Genomic DNA, 21,280 nt, shown 5'->3' on the forward strand with positions numbered 1-21,280 from the left:
AATTAATTAAATCTACGAAAACTGCACAACTGAATATACTCAACAGTCAAGTTTAATCTTTTTTGTCGGGTTTTCTTGTTTTCTTTTTCCCTTGAGCTTCTTCCTTTACGCCAAAACAAACAACAACAACAAATTAATCAAATCTACGAGAACTGCATAACTTTATATACTCAACAGTCAAGTTTAATCTTTTTTGTCGGGTTTTCTTGTTTTCTTTTTCCCTTGAGCTTCTTCCTTTACGCCAAAACAAACAACGACAACAAATTAATCATATCTACGAGAACTGCGTAACTTTATATACTCACGTCATACAATGCAGCCCAGGTGGTGAGTGCGTAGGTGTTTCCGTAGGTGTGTGCGCGTGCTGGTCACCTCGCCCCCACCACCTCCACCTCCACCAGCCACCTCCACTCTCCCTTGCTCCGCGTACACTTTCTAACAACTTTCCCTCTCTGGTTGTGTCTGGGGCTGGCCGGCCGCCGACACCCACCACGGCCATGCACCGCCACCTTTCCCTTGCGATCTGGCTCCTTGTTAGTCCTCGCCCACCACTCACGGTCTCTGTAATGGTGGAAATAGAAAGGTTAATTCTCTGTATTCTGTATCTTCCCTTATGTTCAATGGTGTGTGACAAACCTATAGTACCCTTTGCCTGTAACTATATGGGCTTTACCTAAAAATCATTCACTTCATCAATTCACGGCCTCTGTAATGGTGAAAAGTTAAGTTAATCCTCTGTAGCTTTCCTTATGGTCAGTGGTCATCTGTTTATATGGTGCGTGACAAACCTATAATACCCTTTGTCTGTAACTATATGTGCTTTACCTAAAAATCATTCACTCCAACAATCACGGCCTCTGTAATGGTAAAAAAGTTAAGTTGATGCTCTGTCGCTTTCCTTATGTTTGCCAATCCTTTGTTCTGTGCGTGACAAAGGTATAATCACTGACACCTTTCCCTTGTATTCCCTCATCCTCCACTCGCGGTCTCTGTAATGTTGAAATTTAAGCCTCTGTAACGCTCCTTATGTTCAGAGCTGTTCGGTGTGTGACAAACCTATTATACTTTTCCCTTATATTCGTTTCTCGGACTTTCACGATCTCTGTAACGGTAGAAATAGTACAGTTAATCCTCTTCTGTACCTTTCCTTATGTTCGGACAAAGATATGATTCACAGTACCTTCCCTTGTGTTCGCTCCTCAAATCTCCTTAACCTTTCACGATCTCTGTAATGGTAGAAATAGGAAAGTTAATCCTCAGCTGTACCTTTCCTCATGTTCGGACAAAGATATGATTCCCAGTACCTTCCCTTGTGTTCGCTCCTCAAATCTCCTTAACCTTTCACGATCTCTGTAATGGTAGAAAAAGGAAAGTTAATCCTCTTCTGTACCTTTCCTTATGTTCGGACAAAGATGTGATTCCCAGTACCTTCCCTTGTGTTCGCTCCTCAAATCTCCTTAACCTTTCACGATCTCTGTAATGGTAGAAATAGTTGTTAATCCTCTGTACCATTCTTCGTGTTCGTTAGCAATATTTGAGACCCGTAACAAAGCTATCTCCTGTACGCCTTCCCTGATGTTCGTACCTCAACTATATATATACCCCAGCCAGCGTCTCTGTACTAATGATAAAGATGTACTACACGACTATTCCTTTACAGTCCCGTGATTCTTATTATTGTTATTCTTCAGTAAATCTAAATCAATTGAAAATAATACTAAATAGCTGACGTGGATGGTGATGTTTTCCGCGGTCTGTTTTGCAATGAAAGGGAAAGAAAGGGATTGGATGGAGAGAGAGAGAGAGAGAGAGAGAGAGAGAGAGAGAGAGAGAGAGAGAGAGAGAGAGAGAGAGAGAGAGAGAGAGAGAGAGAGAGAGAGAGTGTGTGTGTGTGTGTGTGTGGGGGGGGGGGGGGGTAGGCTGATTGGCTTCATTTGAACAACCCACACGCGCGAGTAGGCCGCCAGTCCACACACACACACACGTAGATCCGGCACCCCCGCTCAATGTGTGTGTGTGTGTGTGTGTGTGTGTGTGTGTGTGAGAGAGAGAGAGAGAGAGAGAGAGAACCCTTTTAGTATCATGGTCATTCAAACTTTCTGTAAAACATTTTATCTCTAACACTTTCCCTTTCTTCACTTTCCACTCCTTCCCCAGTCCCTTCAAAATCACTAATACAAACTCTAATACAGCATTCATTTCCCCTAATAGGCCTACCTTGAAATTTATATGACCTTACAAACTTTATTCTTTCCCTTTCTGTACTTTCCATTCCTTCCCTCAGTCCCTTCAAACTCACTAATGATAATACTAACACAATATTCCTTCATTCTCATCACACACTCCTAATACCTTTTAATATATCCGTTCAAACTTCTAACTATTCTTATATCTCTCTTACTTTTCCTCACCTTCCTTAGTCACTTCAAACTCACTATCACTAATATTAACATGACTTTCCTTCCTTCTCACCACATAGCTAACAATATAACCGTTCAAACTTCTAATATTATATCTCTCTTATTTCCCCTTTCCTTACTTTCAACTCCCTCCCTCACTAACATTCCTCCGCCCTTTCCACCACAACACACCGCTAATACCATTTAATAAGACCGTCCCAACTTCCTACTTTCCCTTTCCAAACTTTCTACTCCTTCCTTCCTCACCCAGTTCCATCACCCACCACAGGTTCAAAAGGTCAATGCGACGGAGATGAACACCGAGGCAACGCGTAGTTATAGCGTATCCCCCGAAAAACTGTGTACATCTACCCTGTCCCTTTAAACTTACTATGGCCACACACAATAAATGAAGAAAAAACATCGTAAGATTATTATTTAGGAAGCGTAAGTAACAATCTCTAGATGCTCAGAGTTTAACAAAAGCGAAGAGAAAGAGAATTTGCTTACATGATATTAACGCAAGATTCCTTTTCACTAACCAAACTCATGATACATATAGCTAAGTTAGTGGTTTCAAGGTTCAGTTTCTATGCCTTTCCTTCGTTCTGTTCGGTATTATATATATATAGTGTCATTATTCGCCTCTAGTAGCTATACAGTCTAAATAAGTTCTCGAGTGTACAAGACCATAGCGAGCAGCGTTGCCAGATTGTCGTACTCATATAAATTGCATTATTTAGTTTGAGCACCCAAATCTGTCTCACCCACACCACTAACGATATCCAATTGAAGTTTGTGCTAAACCCGCAAAGTATCGACGTTCTTTTTTTTTATATGCTTATGGGCCAGAAACTGAAAAATGCGATGTTGTCAGTACGATAATTTGGTAACCTTGATAGTGAGGTATGGATAGATAAAAAGAGAAAAGAGAGATGTATAGATAGACAAATAGATAGCTAAATAGACAGATAGATAGGTAGATAGACTGACTGATAGATGGATAGACAGTTATAGTGTTGTTGTTGCATGCGCGAGTGTTGTAGCGAAAGGGACTGTGGTCGGGGAGAGGGCTATTTCCTGGTCTGTCTGTCTGGCTGTTACGTTCACTCTGATAATCGTAGAAATAATAATAGCGGTGGTGGTGGTGGTGGCAGTAGTAGTAGTAGTAGTAGTAGTAGTAGTAGTAGTAGTAGTAGATGAATGACACACACACACACACACACACACACACACACACACACGTACGTTTCCATATCAAGTAATGTCAATATAAGGAGAGAGAGAGAGAGAGAGAGAGAGAGAGAGAGAGAGAGAGAGAGAGAGAGAGAGAGAGAGAGAGAGAGAGAGAGAGAGAGCAATGATAGACAAAAAAATGAAAGAAAACAGAAAAAGAAAAAGAGGAAAAAATCATGAGAGAGAGAGAGAGAGAGAGAGAGAGAGAGAGAGAGAGAGAGAGAGAGAGAGAGAGAGAGGGGGGAGACTATATCGCAAGCTGTCAAACTTCGCTAACTGTAAACCTTTCAACTCCACTCTGAACACAATAACACAACTAATTCATAACAACAAAAGTAAACCACTGATCCTACGCCCTTAGTCCCTACGAGAAGACTATGAGCAGGGAAAGGAAGAGAAAGTAAAGAAAGAAAATGAATCAAGTCTGAACGCTTATATTAAAAAGGTATTGAGGATATATGGGAAAGAGGAAGGAATGATATGTTTAGTACTGAACAGCGGTACAAACGATTAGGGGAGGAGGAGGAAGAGGAGGGGAGGAAGGAGGGGAACGAGGATGGTGGTGGGAGGGAGGCGAGGGAAGGAGAGGGAGGGAAGGGGGGAAGGAGGAGGAGGCAGATGGTAGAGGGAGGAAGGAGGAGAGGAAAGATGGTGAGGAGGAGGAGGAGGAGGAGGAGGGGGGGAAAGGGGAGGAAGGAGGGGAACGAGGATGGTGGTGGGAGGGAGGCGAGGGAAGGGGGGAAGGAGGAGGAGGCAGATGGTAGGGAGGAAGGAGGAAGGGAAAGAGGAGGAGGAGGAGGAGGGAGGAGAGGCAGGTGGAGTGGGTGGAAGGGGAGAAGGAGGAAGGGAGAGGAGGAGGAACAAGTAGGAGTCAGGTGGAAGGGGAGGAGGAGGAGGAGCAGGCAGGAGTCAGGTGGAGTAGGTGGGTGGCGCGGCAGGTGTTTGGCACTACAGATGGTCGGGGAAAGGCAGACCAGACTAGCGGTGCTGCGGGAAGCTTGGCTCAGACTGTTCCTGCCTACCCTCTGGTGTTACCGAGCCAGGCCAGAATACATCAACCATTCATACATCATACTTACATATATACATTAAACCACAATGTTCCTTATTTAATACCTATGGAAAACGTACTAGGGCTTCACATGCAACACAGTCTCCTATTTACTAAGCCTGTCCAGAATACATCAACCGTTCATACATTCATTTACATCAACCACATTGTTCCGTATTTTAAACCTATAGAAAATGTAGTTACCAAGACTTCACATGAATCACAGTCTCCCATTTGCTAATCAGAAATTTCAGTTCCAGAAAATATATACTTATTCTTCTTAGTTTTCCCTATATAGTCCTAATAAATCACTGTTTTAATATATATGCCAAATGCCAGCTCTCCATATATTCTCATTTCATTTCACTTAGACATCAGGACAGATCACCTAGTCTGGACCATAGGGTCTGTGTGGTCTGAATATCTATGTAAATTTGTGAGAAAAAAAAAACCTATATCTATTTCAGCTGAACATTAGGAACAAGCTGCCTTAATCCTACCATACTGTTCTTGCCTTCTTGTTCATTCATATATGATAAAATCGAAATAACACATTCAGCTTTTCTTCTATAAAAGTTTGTGTGCCTGAAAAAAGCCAAAAGCCTTATACCAACACACCCAGCACACAAATAATCTGAAACAAATCCTAACACACCATCTCCCTCCCTTCCAGAGTCCCATGGTCACCGAAACAATGGAGGTGGATTCCTGGGTGAGCGTCCAGGCCCGGCGGGAACAGTTTGAACAGCTCTACGAAGACAGCCCACTGGTGACCCCTCAGAAGCCTACTCCCCCAGCCTTCCAGCCCACGCCCAGGCCCAGAACGCTATCCATACCTAACCGGACCTCCCCAAACAGTGACGAGCTCAAGGCGTACCAAGGGAAGATGACTCAGTCCTTCTACCATGAGTTTAACAGTAAGGATTCACCACCAAGGTATTCCTCCAGCAAGGGGACAGGTAACAGAAGTCCTGATGTGGTGAGCTCCGGGCAACTGACCAAGAATAATAATGTCCTACTGAGGAAAAATAGCAATTCTCCGAGAAGTGAGGAATCTTCTGAAAATATCGTAACACCAAAGTCCAGTCCAACGAAAGTCATCCCACTGTTTAGGCCAACCACAGTAGCACCCGAGAGGACAAATGTGGAGGTTGAGAAGACAGCGCCGCCTCCACCAGATCCCATTCAAGGCAAAAGGGGACGGTTCTTCTCGCACATCCGCTCAAGGTCTCACGGAAACTTCATCGTCAAAAGAGACCCCAGTGAGGAGCGGGTTTCCTCGGCCGGTCAGAAGAATGGCATCTCAGCCCATAAGGAAAACAAGTTCCACAAGGACTGGCTGACCCCCAAACGGAAGCAGAGAAGCATAGACGACCTGCTGGGCAATGACGACTCGACAAGTACGAGTTCATCCTTCGAGGGTAAGCAGAGACTCGTGTCGAACGTCGTCAAGAACATGAAAAACAAAGAAACGCCGACGGTTCTCAGGAAACTCAGCTTCTCCAAAAACGAAAAGGACTTCAAGAACATGAAAGAGAAATCCGTCACTCCAAGTAAAAGCAACAAGCAGTCAGCCCTCTTAACCTCTCTATCGGGAAAGGCCGGCATCATTCACTTATCCAACAGGCATAAGTCTAGCAGTAAGGACTCAGGGATAAACACAAACCTCAAACCAGATATCGAAGAAAAACCCGTGAGGCTCAGGTCACACTCAACGGACATGGCTAAGGTTCCCGAGCTCATCGCTAAGGCCGTGGCTGAAGCGGCGTCTAAACGAAGCTTAGCACAGACGAGGGACAGCGGCACATCATCCTCCAGCGACAACACTCTTTCCAACCCAAGACGAAGCTCACAACAGAAGAGAGAGACAAGTACATCCTCCCACAACGATGACAGAGTTTCCGATCCAAGACGGACCTCACCACAGACGAGAGAGACCGGCACATCATCCTCCAGTGACGACAGACTTTCCGACCCTCCCGAACGCCCCCCACGCCGAAGAACGCCATGCCCCGGACAAACCCCGCGGAGGAAGGGTAAAGCTCCGACCCCACCCAGTCAGTCCTCACCGGCTGTGATCGAACAAAGCAAACCAAGTAACGGCCACCACAGCGATACGCCCACTAAGTCGTCTCCAGAAGAGTCGTCCAAATCTTTCTGGAGTAGATTCAGGGATGCATCATCGCTGGACAACCTCGAGTCTCCTCCATCTGTTCCGTCGAATCACTTAGTCGTGAGGTCGTGTGAGAACCTGCCTGACGTAGTACACACAAGCTCTCCTTCCTCACACTCTAACACATCTTACACCAATCTAAAGTCCACCGGCAGACCTCCACTTGACAACAGACGCAACAGAGATAACACTGACAGAGAAACATCAAAGGAGAGTCAAGCTAACCTGGAGAACCTCAATGCAAATCACACAGACGAAACCTCCCATGAAAGACACACGACGGAGGTGGAAGGCTTGCCCGGCGGCCCTCCCCCGAAAAAGCCCCCAAGAACCTTCGCCTACGACATCTACAAGAGCACTAGTACACCCACACCCGAGACCAAGAGTGAGGAGAGAGGAGTAAATGACAACCCAGCGACCAAGACCGCCACACCAATCTACGCCGTGCCAGTCAAGAAGAGCAGCAAGATGATGATCCCTAAGCCACCAGTGAGGAGCAAAAGTGACCTATCAAAGGAGAACGCCAAGCCATCCGTCGCCCCGAAACCTCCGCACGTCTTGGCCAAGGCTAAGAGGACGTCCCTGGTTGACCCCCTTTCGAATTTGGAGAAAGAGGAGGAAGCAGCCATCACCTCGGAGTTCCAGCGTCAGGCACATGTTCGGTACAGCCTCAGAAGACCGAACGATCCACCGCCGCCGTCTCCTTCATCGCCCAGACAAGACGAGGAAGGAAATACTCAATACGAATCAACGTCGAAGCTATCCGTGACCTCATCAGAAGCCCAGCATGATGTCGGGTATTCCAGCATCCACTACGCCAAAGAAAATGAAAACTCTAACACTGAACGAGACATCAATAGGACCGTTTCCAGCACTCACGGATCAGCAGAACGCAAAAGCTCGGGTGACTATGAACAACTCACACCGACAGCCTCACCATTTGTCCCTGCCTCCTGCCAGGGTGGACGAGGCCCCGGCGAGGGTGACCAACCAATGTCGCTGACCTACTGCCCCTCGCCTGACCTGACCTACACCCACACCAAGCGCAGTATGAGTGATGAAACTCTGTACAAGGTGAGTGAATGAGAATGAGTGAGTGAATGAATGAAGAGTGAATGAAAATTTATGAAAGTCTGATGAAAAAGTTAACGATTGGGGTAGATAAGTGATAAAGAACAGAAAGATCTCAAGTAAAACTGAAAACGGATTACCGGAACAGAAGGAATTTGCTGGCATGGAATAAAAAAAACAGATCTCACTAATTATAAAAATGTTTGCTATCACTGAAAATCCAAAGGAAATGGTAAAGTTGGGGGCATATGCTATAGCTGAACATGGTCTGTGTGCTCATCTCACATCACACAGGCCCATCTAAGCAGTTCAATAACTTGTGTCCTTGGTTATCATTTATTATTTATTTATCATTATTTACGCCTCCCAATCCTGCAGGGGTCCAAGCCGGGAGAGCCTGTCTACGCCACGCCAACATTCCAGATGAACAACCAGCACGCAGACAAGGCTGGCCAGAAGGAGCTCCACTACATGGTAAGCCTTGACAGAACACTTAAGGGGAGAGCAGTTTTACAAGTTGAATACAAGAAGTTTTGGGTCCCTACAGAGTTCGGTTTAGGAGCAGTATTACAAGTCGAATCCGAGATGTTTTGGGTCCCTACAGAGTTCGGTTTAGGAGCAGTATTACAAGTTGAATATGAGATGTTTTGGGTTCCTACAGAGTTCAGTTTAGGAGCAGTATTACAAGTCGAATTCGAGATGTTTTGGGTCCCTACAGAGTTCGGTTTAGGAGCAGTATTACAAGTCAAATACGAGATGTTTTGGGTCCCTACAGAGTTCGGTTTAGGAGCAGTATTACAAGTCGCATTCGAGATGTTTTGGGTCCCTACAGAGTTCAGTTTAGGAGCAATATTACAAGTCCCATACGAGATGTTTGAGTTCAGTTTAGTCCCATACGAGATGTTTTGGGTCCCTACAGAGTTCAGTTGATGTTTTGGGTCCCTACAGAGTTCGGTTTAGGAGCAGTATTACAAGTCGAATTCGAGATGTTTTGGGTCCCTACAGAGTTTGGTTTAGGAGCAGTATTACAAGTCAAATACGAGATGTTTTGGGTTCCTACAGAGTTCAGTTTAGGAGCAATATTACAAGTCCCATACGAGATGTTTTGGGTCCCTACAGAGTTCAGTTTAGGAGCAGTATTACAAGTCCCATACGAGATGTTTTGGGTCCCTACAGAGTTCGGTTTAGGAGCAGTATTACAAGTTGAATTCGAGATGTTTTGGGTCCCTACAGAGTTCGGTTTAGGAGCAGTATTACAAGTCGAATTCGAGATGTTTTGGGTCCCTACAGAGTTTGGTTTAGGAGCAGTATTACAAGTCGAATTCGAGATGTTTTGGGTCCCTACAGAGTTCGGTTTAGGAGCAGTATTACAAGTCGAATTCGAGATGTTTTGGGTCCCTACAGAGTTTGGTTTAGGAGCAGTATTACAAGTCAAATACGAGATGTTTTGGGTTCCTACAGAGTTCGGTTTAGGAGCAGTATTACAAGTCAAATTCGAGATGTTTTGGGTCCCTACAGAGTTCGGTTTAGGAGCAGTATTACAAGTCAAATACGAGATGTTTTGGGTCCCTACAGAGTTTGGTTTAGGAGCAGTATTACAAGTCGAATTCGAGATGTTTTGGGTCCCTACAGAGTTCGGTTTAGGAGCAGTATTACAAGTCGAATTCGAGATGTTTTGGGTCCCTACAGAGTTCGGTTTAGGAGCAGTATTACAAGTTGAATATGAGAAATTTTGGGTTCCTACAGAGTTCGGTTTAGGAGCAGTATTACAAGTCAAATACGAGATGTTTTGGGTCCCTACAGAGTTCGGTTTAGGAGCAGTATTACAAGTCGAAGCCGAGATGTTTTGGGTCCCTACAGAGTTCGGTTTAGGAGCAGTATTACAAGTCGAATCCGAGATGTTTTGGGTCCCTACAGAGTTCGGTTTAGGAGCAGTATTACAAGTCGAATCCGAGATGTTTTGGGTCCCTACAGAGTTCAGTTTAGGAGCAGTATTACAAGTCCCATACGAGATGTTTTGGGTCCCTACAGAGTTCAGTTTAGGAGCAGTATTACAAGTTGAATCCGAGATGTTTTGGGTCCCTACAGAGTTCAGTTTAGGAGCAGTATTACAAGTTGAATACGAGATGTTTTGGGTCCCTACAGAGTTCGGTTTAGGAGCAGTATTACAAGTCGAATATGAGATGTTTTGGGTCCCTACAGAGTTCGGTTTAGGAGCAGTATTACAAGTCCCATACGAGATGTTTTGGGTCCCTACAGAGTTCAGTTTAGGAGCAGTATTACATGTTGAATATGAGATGTTTTGGGTCCCTACAGAGTTCAGTTTAGGAGCAGTATTACATGTTGAATATGAGATGTTTTGGGTCCCTACAGAGTTCAGTTTAGGAGCAGTATTACAAGTTGAATACAAGAAGTTTTGGGTCCCTACAGAGTTCGGTTTAGGAGCAGTATTACAAGTTGAATACAAGAAGTTTTGGGTCCCTACAGAGTTCGGTTTAGGAGCAGTATTACAAGTCCCATACGAGATGTTTTGGGTCCCTACAGAGTTCAGTTTAGGAGCAGTATTACATGTTGAATATGAGATGTTTTGGGTCCCTACAGAGTTCAGTTTAGGAGCAGTATTACATGTTGAATATGAGATGTTTTGGGTCCCTACAGAGTTCAGTTTAGGAGCAGTATTACAAGTCGAATCCGAGATGTTTTGGGTCCCTACAGAGTTCAGTTTAGGAGCAGTATTACAAGTTGAATACCAGATGTTTTGGGTCCCTACAGAGTTCACTTTAGGAGCAGTATTACAAGTTGAATCCGAGATGTTTTGGGTCCCTACAGAGTTCGGTTTAGGAGCAGTATTACAAGTCGAATTCGAGATGTTTTGGGTCCCTACAGAGTTCGGTTTAGGAGCAGTATTACAAGTCAAATACGAGATGTTTTGGGTCCCTACAGAGTTCGGTTTAGGAGCAGTATTACAAGTCGAAGCCGAGATGTTTTGGGTCCCTACAGAGTTTGGTTTAGGAGCAGTATTACAAGTCGAATTCGAGATGTTTTGGGTCCCTACAGAGTTTGGTTTAGGAGCAGTATTACAAGTCGAATTCGAGATGTTTTGGGTCCCTACAGAGTTCGGTTTAGGAGCAGTATTACAAGTCGAAGCCGAGATGTTTTGGGTCCCTACAGAGTTTGGTTTAGGAGCAGTATTACAAGTCGAATTCGAGATGTTTTGGGTCCCTACAGAGTTCGGTTTAGGAGCAGTATTACAAGTTGAATATGAGATGTTTTGGGTCCCTACAGAGTTCGGTTTAGGAGCAGTATTACAAGTTGAATACGAGATGTTTTGGGTCCCTACAGAGTTCAGTTTAGGAGCAGTATTACAAGTTGAATACGAGATGTTTTGGGTCCCTACAGAGTTCAGTTTAGGAGCAGTATTACAAGTCCCATACGAGATGTTTTGGGTCCCTACAGAGTTCAGTTTAGGAGCAGTATTAAAAGTTGAATACCAGAAGTTTTGGGTCCCTACAGAGTTCGGTTTAGGAGCAGTATTACAAGTCGAATCCGAGATGTTTTGGGTCCCTACAGAGTTCAGTTTAGGAGCAGTATTACAAGTCGAATTCGAGATGTTTTGGGTCCCTACAGAGTTCGGTTTAGGAGCAGTATTACAAGTTGAATATGAGATGTTTTGGGTCCCTACAGAGTTCGGTTTAGGAGCAGTATTACAAGTCAAATACGAGATGTTTTGGGTCCCTACAGAGTTTGGTTTAGGAGCAGTATTACAAGTCAAATACGAGATGTTTTGGGTCCCTACAGAGTTCAGTTTAGGAGCAGTATTACAAGTCCCATACGAGATGTTTTGGGTCCCTACAGAGTTCGGTTTAGGAGCAGTATTACAAGTTGAATATGAGATGTTTTGGGTCCCTACAGAGTTCGGTTTAGGAGCAGTATTACAAGTTGAATACCAGATGTTTTGGGTCCCTACAGAGTTCGGTTTAGGAGCAGTATTACAAGTTGAATACGAGATGTTTTGGGTCCCTACAGAGTTCGGTTTAGGAGCAGTATTACAAGTTGAATACGAGATGTTTTGGGTCCCTACAGAGTTCGGTTTAGGAGCAGTATTACAAGTCGAATTCGAGATGTTTTGGGTCCCTACAGAGTTCGGTTTAGGAGCAGTATTACAAGTCAAATACGAGATGTTTTGGGTCCCTACAGAGTTTGGTTTAGGAGCAGTATTACAAGTCGAATTCGAGATGTTTTGGGTCCCTACAGAGTTCGGTTTAGGAGCAGTATTAAAAGTCGAATTCGAGATGTTTTGGGTCCCTACAGAGTTCGGTTTAGGAGCAGTATTACAAGTTGAATATGAGAAATTTTGGGTTCCTACAGAGTTCGGTTTAGGAGCAGTATTACAAGTCAAATACGAGATGTTTTGGGTCCCTACAGAGTTCGGTTTAGGAGCAGTATTACAAGTCGAATTCGAGATGTTTTGGGTCCCTACAGAGTTCGGTTTAGGAGCAGTATTACAAGTCGAATATGAGATGTTTTGGGTCCCTTCAGAGTTTGGTTTAGGAGCAGTATTACAAGTCGAATATGAGATGTTTTGGGTCCCTTCAGAGTTTGGTTTAGGAGCAGTATTACAAGTCGAATATGAGATGTTTTGGGTCCCTTCAGAGTTCGGTTTAGGAGCAGTATTAAAAGTCGAATATGAGATGTTTTGGGTCCCTTCAGAGTTCGGTTTAGGAGCAGTATTACAAGTCGAATATGAGATGTTTTGGGTCCCTTCAGAGTTCGGTTTAGGAGCAGTATTACAAGTTGAATATGAGAAGTTTTGGGTTCCTACAGAGTTCGGTTTAGGAGCAGTATTACAAGTTGAACAAGAGATGTTTTGGGTTCCTACAGAGTTCAGTTTAGGAGCAGTATTACAAGTTGAACAAGAGATGTTTTGGGTCCCTACAGAGTTCAGTTTAGGAGCAGTATTACAAGTTGAACAAGAGATGTATTGGGTCCCTACAGAGTTCGGTTTAGGAGCAGTATTACAAGTTGAATCCGAGATGTTTTGGGTCCCTTCAGAGTTCGGTTTAGGAGCAGTATTACAAGTTGAATCCGAGATGTTTTGGGTCCCTACAGAGTTCAGTTTAGGAGCAGTATTACAAGTTGAACAAGAGATGTTTTGGGTTCCTACAGAGTTCAGTTTAGGAGCAGTATTACAAGTCGAATACAAGAAGTTTTGGGTCCCTACAGAGTTTGGTTTAGGAGCAGTAATACAAGTTGAATACAAGAAGTTTTGGGTTCCTACAGAGTTCGGAATGAATAACTCTGTAGGGACCCGAAACTTCTTGGACTGAACATGTAATACAGCCCTTTGTGCAATCCAACATCTTAACCTCACTCTCTAACCTGGCAGCACTCCATGTGGCCATACAAATTGGGACTGTACCCGGCATATTAGCTCGCTTAAATAATTTCTAGCATAACACATTGTAGTCAACTTAATATTGAAGGTATTTTCTTCATGTTAGGTATGAGTATTTAGTTTGGAGTAGTTACATTATCTTGCCTAAGGGTTTTGTAGTTGACTTTTAACTTTTAGATGCTGAAAATGTTACTTATTAAACTTTCTAACAAATTAATGAAAAATGTACTACCTATGTAATCCCTAAACATCAATGTATGCTTGAGAGGAGGCGCACCGCAGACCCACAGTTAGGCCTTCTAACTCAACATGGTTACTCTGGGATCGCGGCTGTTTCCCAATACTCATCTTTATGCCACTACCTAACTTTAAACAAAAAAAAATGTGGTGTGGATGTTTTACTAGTATTTCCGAAGTCACTAAATGCTTTAATAATTGTTAGGTAGGCCTGAGTCGAGAGAGCAGAGATGACTGACAATAATTTATGCATGACCGTAGGCTGTAATCATGAGCATTGTGGCAGCCTAACCCAGGATCACATCTACTAAATAAAAGTGATCGTTCTAATAAAATCCTTCACAGACTTTAGTTCACATATTAATGATTAATGATAGAGTGCCCTGGGTCTCTCCCATGCTTATGTTAACTACACTAACACAACCAACTATTCTTGTTCCTGCAATTTTAGTGTTCCATCCTTTTCACTGACGAGGAGGAGGCAGACGCCGGCCGGGACAGAGGCGAGGGGAGGCTCAGGAGGAACAGTGTCCACGGAAGGGAAAAAGTCTTGGGCACAGAAGCTGAAGATGGAAACAAGGGAAGGTCAAGCCTGATTTCAGCCTGGAAGAGAGAGTTCCGCCAAAGCTGCCGACAAGTCCAGAGCAGGATAAAGAAAACTGTGGCCAGATAGTGAGAGCGGTGACTGTGATGCCGACAGGTCTGCCTTAGTCTGATGCGTACATAAAACACTGGACAAACATTCCTTGCAGGGAGACATTTGCTAGCATGAGACAAGTGGCAGGTCCCTGAATGCCTGCCAGACTGCGTTGTGATAATACTATGGGTGATTTGTGATAATGTAAGAGATAGATAGAGCAAAGCTAAACTACTGTAAATTTTTCTTACCTCACTAAAGTGAGACTAATGCCTCTTCATGGAGAGGTTTTGTTACTCCTACTAAAGTTGATTACGAGTGTAATGCTTTCATGGAATTGCTTCTAATGACACAGCTGAATGCTTTTCCACCTCCATATAATGGTCATTTGATTTCTGCAGGAGGGTGCTCTCTGCTATAAGACAGCTGCACTGCCTCTAGCAAACTCCACTTTGTTGCTGAATGGCTAGGCACACCACTGAACGGCTGCGCTAGAAAACTGATCCAATAAATTCTAGGTAATGTCTATTCATTGCTGCCCACGTGTGTTTTCCTTCAAAAACAGGATGGAAGTTCTAAAAAGATCTTTCTCATGAAGAGCAACTCCAACATTCCATAAAATTCCTGAAACTCTTTGGCAATAAGTCTGATTTTGTAAGTCATGATGGAGCTATTATTTAAAGCATTAAGGATACAAGAGTAAGCATGACAGGCACTTTGTAAATACTGGGTCCAACCTTGGAAAATAAATCTGGTCATAAACATTCTACCTATACTTTGCTGCACCTGCAATATATGTATGACTCATATTTAAAAGGATTGACATCAGAATGTGTTCTCCTTTTTCCTTGATTCATAAAATATACAGCAGTTGTGGAGGGCATGTTGTGTATATGACCCAGCCTGGGAGCAGCAGAGAGGTGCCAGGAGGCTGGAGAAAGGCAATCACTGAGCCGCTGTACTAAGGTAAGGTAAAGTTGGGGACACACACTACAGCTGGGTGAGGCCGCGGTGCTCATCTCATTCTCATTGTCCCTTGAGCCTGCGATGTTTTACTTTTTCAATTTTTTTTTTTTACTGCAAAGGGAAACAGTTCAAGGGCAAAAAGAAAGAAAACAATAATGAAACAATAAGAGCCCATTACCCCGGGACACTGGGCAGGTGTGACATACAGACTGCCACAGTTTACCATCCCCAGGTTCCCCCAGGACACATTTATTTACCAACCCGAAAGGGAGGATGAACAGGTGGGTGGGCTGAGCTCCGACTGCCTTAGCTGGGATCAAACCCTGGCCCATGAATGTGTAGCTGGGCGTGATAACCATTGCACCGTGGAGGGACACTCAAGACTTAAATGCAGACCTCACCCATGCTTCCTTCTTTCATGTGAAGGCTTAACCCCTTGACTGTGGATTTCCTACCAGAAGACCTCACCAAGCTACAGGAATGGAACAAAAAGTGGCTGCTACAATTCAATGAAGAAAAATATAGTCCTGCACCTTGGGAGGGGATATCCAGCACACCAATACCACATGGGAAACACTCCACTATCCACCACAGAGGCAGAGAAAGACCTGGGACTATATGTTACCAGGCTACCAGTGAAGGGATATCCAGCACACCAATACCACATGGGAAACACTCCACTATCCACCACAGAGGCAGACAAAGACCTGGGACTATATGTTACCAGGCTACCAGTGAAGGCCAAATCCGTGCCCATTGCAGCGGACAGGTTAAGCATCTTCATTATTACATCACTCACAGAGCCTACTTCTATTCAATTTCCCAACACCAATTTCATCCAAACTATCTTTAGAGAATATATAAGGAGGAAGAAATTCATGCTATGTTTTATATTTGGTCATGTTTGGTTTTATGGTTTATTTAATAAATGCTTAAAATATATTATTTATTTGCACCATTCTTAATAACTTAATAAAGCTGATTATAATTCTATACTAAGAGAGCCCCAAAAGTCCCGGCAGGTGAGCAGAACAGCCGAGGAACTCCTTGCTCAGGGAGGAGCCGCGAGTCTGACAGTCTGGAGGGTGTGCAGCAGTGTGCCGACCAGTGCAGGGAAGAACCAGGGGAACAAAGTCCTCACAAATACCTAATGGCTGAGTCTGTGTCGAGTGCTAATATCTCAGGCTGGAGGTAGAACATTAGAGAGAGGAAGGATGTGAGGACAATGTAGAGCTAGCACATCATCAGTTAACCTCATCATTTGATCACAGAACCAAATGCTTAAAATTTACTAATTATTTGATTACCTCAATAAAAAATAGAAACTTAAGGGATAACCTTGGCCGACGTGTATACAGATAAATAAAGATCAATAACACATAAATTCTAAAGACCAGAGCACTAATACCTGCCTCAAGAAATTACTATTACTCAACACACAGGCCACAGTCTAGGGCCCAACAACCAGGAACAAAGTGACAGAAATGCAGGTTTTGTATGTAGCCACAGGGACCTTCACGTCCAAACACCCTTCACGCTGTGCCGACTCTGAGCCACAACAACCCAGCGACTTTCAGGCTGAATTAACATCCAGCGATCGTTTCTAGACCTCTTTCCAACGATGTGCGACCCTTTCACATCAACATTGCACACCCAAGACCTTGTGTACCCTGAGTCGCTGTGTTGTCATGGCCCAGAGTCAGCACAGTGTGAACGGGGCTTTAGGGGAGCAGCTCAAGGAACCTGTCTTCACTATTGCCTCCCTCTGAGCACACGCTATCATCAACACTGGTCTGAGGTCCCTGGGAAGTCAGAACCAATGACCTGCGGTACCACATACTCTATATTCATCCCTGTTAATATCTTCTTGAGCCCTTACTGGTAAAAACATGACATAAAATTAGGAAACTGAGGCTAACATAAAAATAGCAGGAATCATGAAAAAAAAGCTGCCATGTAAGTGATTGTACAGGTCAGTCTAAACAAAACAGTCCCACAGTAAACTTCTTGGGCTGGCCGGGCTGTGGTGAAGGCCAAGAGGAGGATGAACTTTCCTAGATATGTACATTTATGGGCAAAAATATCAGTCTACCTTACTACACTGTGACTTGCTGGGCCCATCCTCTGTGGTGAGTCTAGGATGGGGGGTGATGGGAGGGGAAGGGAGGGCTGGGGAGAGGGAGGGAGAGAGGGGAGTGGAGGGAGAGGGCAGGGGAGTGGAGAGAGAGGGCAGGGGAGAGGAAGTAATAGATGACTTGCTAGGGAGGAAAGGAGGGAGAGGAGAGAAAGGAGGAAAGGAGAAAAAGGAGCGAAAGGAGAGAAGAGGAGGAAAGGAGAGAAAGGAGAGGAAAAGAGACTCACCACCTGGAAAAGGGCCATCACGTCACAATGAGCTTAGAGTAGGATGGATAACTCTGTCAACAACTGCACATAACAATCCCTGAGACACGGGGACTTGGAAAACATGTCTCTATCTTCCTGTGAGCGTTGATGCATATGGACGAGGCTCCTGCACCATGCTAGACTAAGGTTGGTGACTGGACATTATGACCTCAATCAACCCTTAGGAACATTTACAGTTGCTGCCAGAGAAGTTACGCTTAAGTCTCACCCTTGCCCTCGCCATGCTTAACAGGCTTTTATGTTTAGCTTTACTGCCCTTGAGCTGCTTTCTAAACTGTATAAAAGAAGACCCTGTGATGTGCCTGCTCTGAATACAGGAAAAACAGTCACATCTGAGGCCTTTTTGTGACATTCCACCTCACCTCTGAAGGAAGGTTGTGTGACGGTAACGATCACATGCTAGGCAAAAATCATAATGCTAAGACTAAAGCTCACCAAGTAAAACAAAAAGTATAACATCATTACCTAATTTAAGGAAGTTCTAACGTAAACAAATGCAGCGTCTGAACATAAGCGTACCAAACAGAACAGTACATACTTCTTGGTTTTCACTGGTTAAAGGAATTATTTCAGACCCGGAGTGGTTGACAATGAGCAAAGTGACTGAGAGACTGAGTAACGTATCACAGTGAGCCGACCCTGCCGCCCCGGGCCAGCCAGCTCCCTCATTCTAGGCCACACAAACTACCAAGCATTCACACCAAGACTTTTATGATAATGCTGCAAACTTCCATAATACCCTGATGAGCCTGATGACCCATGGCAATTACTACATATTTCACTTGGTGTATTCTTCAATAAGTATCTCTAAATATGATCCTGTCATTTGACACCAATAACTTTAAGGCATAACATTTGCAGAGAGATTATCATCAAAGGATTATCATTTAAGACTAAATACAAAACTTCCTAAAATGCAAAATGACTTTCACTTAATATAAAAATGCATCCAAATGCATCATGTGACTTTAGTGTTCTAAAAATTATGACTGCTACAAAACTCCATTTCAAAACAGTACAAAATGAGCACAAAACAGCAGCATGGAGCTGACCCCACGGCTGACAGGCTGTTCCTCAGTCCCACAGGCCAGTCTTGAGCCTCAGGAGTCCTGGGGTGGCCGGTGTGTGCACCAGCGGCAGCACAACAAGCTGCTGCTCAACAAGTTTTCACGTGTCTTGAAAACCTCAGAATAAATCACCATAATTACATTATCAGGTCACCATTACGTATTTGAGGCCCAACAAATAATGTATTGATTGAAAGCAGCAGAAAAATATTATATCTTAAAACCCTCATTTCTACAAATACTCTGATGAACAAATTGCATATTCTTTGACATTACTAAGAACAACCTTTAGTTAGGAGCTCTCTGGGTAACGGTTACTGTTCTGCAGTCCCTGCCACTCCGTCTGGAGTTGCTCCTGGAGGGACCAAAGTGTCCAAGATGCAAACAAAGACCAAAAAGGACAATTTTTCATCTGCCACTTAAGCTTTCAGATTTCTCTTCTCTGCTGAACTAAAAAATCTGATGAAACAGTCGCTTAGAAAAATGTTCAATCAAGTCTTCTCTGGCTCACTTTAAAACCCTTGTCTTTGTTCTCAAGCTTTCTCAACTTATTATGTACCAATGACAGCCTTTTTTTGTCTTTATGTAACATTTTGTCAGTCCTTCAACAACTATGTTAGAGCACACTTACTTGTGTGTGTCATGGCCAAACTATGCAGACCTCAACTACTTCAGCATGTACACGGTACTGTTATTGTTTGTAGCAGCATTAGCCTTGGTGATACAACTGTTGCTTCTCATATTCAAATTAGTTTTAGAAAGCAGAGGCAAAGTCATTAACCTATCAGAGGGCCACAAAATATTTACGGCCGTCTAGTGTTCATGCGCTGCAACAAAATGTTTTCCATCCGGGAGGGTCGGTACTGAGAATTATCACCATAGCCATGGTTTGCTTTCTCCAGAATAAAGCCACACCTAAGGAGACATAATAATATCACAGCTGCCTTACTCAGTCTCGTGAAGGGATGAAGCAAATAAGTCTTCTGTTACTGCTATGTGGTAGAGGAAGATGACATCAAATACCTAATGTTAGGGGATCAGTTGTCTTGCTATAACACAGTACATGATGGGCAGGAGGGACTGAGTCTCTGTTCTAATATAAGCCTTTGGTTTCCTCACACTGCATGAGGGGTTCTGTGTTGCTTGAACTCTGCATCAGTTCTTTTATAAGACAAAACTGTGAATCTGAGTTTGCTGTGCAGCAAGTTTCTTAAGGACACACTTGTGGTTTGACATACCTGCTCCAGCTCTCCCGCTGTTTTCATTATTTGTAAGTGACTAATTGTCAGAAATTTATAATACTGGTAAAGGCGAAGATTAAATTCATTCCTTTGGCAAACTGATCTTAGATTAGATTTTGCTTTGTATTACACTGATAGAAAGTTACTAATTATCCTTGAACGGCTGCATTTTGAAAGTTACTAATTACTTAAGTATACTGTTTTAATACTTTGCTGAATGATGGAACTTAGTAGCCGAGTCGCTGAAACTCATAACTTTACGTGCGAAAAAAACTGACATCAAGTATCAACTTGTCTAACAAGCAAAGCCACGGAGGGTGTCAGTCTTGGCCACGGCCAGCCTCACCGTGGCCACGAGCCTGTGGATGGAAACACTTCTGCCAACATCAACGGTTAAATCCAAATTTTCCTACAACTACTTGTCAGCATTGTCTACTGCAAGTGTGAGTTGCTGTGTGGGCCACAAAACAAAGCCCTTGGCATGAGGTCTACGTATGCTGGTTAGACTTGAATCTATGCTACTTATCACAAGCCTTAATGAGTTTGATCATCAAGCATAAGATGCCCAGTTATTATGAAGCATTTGAATGCAAAGCTCTATAACAAGAAAGCATTGCACATCTTAAAGCAACTCTGCTCTGGGAAAAGTCTTGAGAGTATTGATGGTATAATAATATGTACCTTTCTGTTTGAACATGTACCCACAAGCCAGTGGATGGAAACACATGCACAATGTCTCTGCAATTCAGTCTTCAGAGTAATCCTCTAAATTCCATGAATCACAGTTTTCATGCTGTGTGTTGCCGGGCCCTGATGAAGCAACACACAGAGGCAGAGGCGCTACAACATGGCAACAGCAGGACCTTCCCATGCAGTGTTGTACTTTGTCACTGGATTTCACTGCCATGAAGAATTATAATGGACCATTTTGAAGGGCTCGTTCCCAAAACTGGGCAAGGCACGGGTGGGAGGCAAGTCGAGGGGCCGGGTGGGCGGTGACAGTGTGGCGGGTGGGGGATGACCAGAGGGAGTGGGGTGGGCAGGCCCGTGGGCTGCTCCCTTCACCAGCGTCACCTCAAGCTCTTCTGCCAGCATTCAAAGGAGAAGATAATATTAATACTGAGTGCTTAAGTTTAAAACTTAGCCTAGGATTACTGGTTTGGGTAAAAGTTGTTATTAATATTCAATGTTTGAGACTGAAAAAAATATGCAGTCAAGACCTTGGGCAAGTTGCTCTACATAACATAAATGCTCATGGCATCATGTTTTCTTTATCATTACTGGAGCTTTCTGTTGCATTTCACATGTAAAAATCATGTTCCTGCTGCATCCTGGGAGCTCATGACCAGTAGTACATATAGTAGTACATATAATGAGTAGATTTCTTACACTTTCCTCCTTGGG

The 21,280-nt window shown here is 43.8% G+C and overlaps 2 protein-coding genes across 11 annotated transcripts in view; one reads left to right on the forward strand and one right to left on the reverse strand.

The window, feature by feature from the left end:
• Window positions 1-400: 400 nt before the first annotated feature.
• LOC126982734 (F-box only protein 30-like) overlaps window positions 401-21,280 on the reverse strand; it is a 35,608-nt gene continuing 14,728 nt past the window's right edge. For 8 of the 9 annotated variants that reach the window (XM_050835048.1, XM_050835047.1, XM_050835039.1 and 5 more), the window contains one exon: window positions 16,098-20,961. The gene's annotated coding sequence lies outside the window, so the exon portion shown is untranslated. Of the gene's footprint in view, window positions 562-16,097; window positions 20,962-21,280 lie in introns of those variants that run through there. The other variant, XM_050835046.1, reaches the window with a different exon arrangement.
• Window positions 5,333-14,966, forward strand: LOC126982733 (proteoglycan 4-like). 2 transcript variants are annotated; one of them, XM_050835037.1, is made up of 3 exons: window positions 5,333-7,933; window positions 8,309-8,404; window positions 14,014-14,966. In XM_050835037.1, exons 1-3 carry the CDS (start codon window positions 5,366-5,368, stop codon window positions 14,233-14,235), a joined length of 2,886 nt encoding a protein of 961 aa, XP_050690994.1. In that variant the 5' UTR covers window positions 5,333-5,365; the 3' UTR covers window positions 14,236-14,966. The 2 variants fall into 2 exon arrangements, with proteins under 2 accessions (XP_050690994.1, XP_050690995.1); XM_050835038.1 differs by having other exon boundaries at window positions 14,041-14,966.

The sequence above is a fragment of the Eriocheir sinensis genome, chromosome 51, assembly GCF_024679095.1.
Source record: "Eriocheir sinensis breed Jianghai 21 chromosome 51, ASM2467909v1, whole genome shotgun sequence".
Taxonomy (NCBI): domain Eukaryota; kingdom Metazoa; phylum Arthropoda; class Malacostraca; order Decapoda; family Varunidae; genus Eriocheir; species Eriocheir sinensis.

Excerpts from the sequence above, each read along its gene's own strand:
- LOC126982733 (XM_050835037.1), top strand. The coding sequence starts at position 5,366 with ATGGTCACCGAAACAATGGAGGTGGATTCCTGGGTGAGCGTCCAGGCC. Across the intron at positions 7,934-8,308 it reads GTGATGAAACTCTGTACAAG|GGGTCCAAGCCGGGAGAGCC; the intron begins GTGAGTGAATGA and ends CCAATCCTGCAG. Across the intron at positions 8,405-14,013 it reads AGAAGGAGCTCCACTACATG|TGTTCCATCCTTTTCACTGA; the intron begins GTAAGCCTTGAC and ends CTGCAATTTTAG.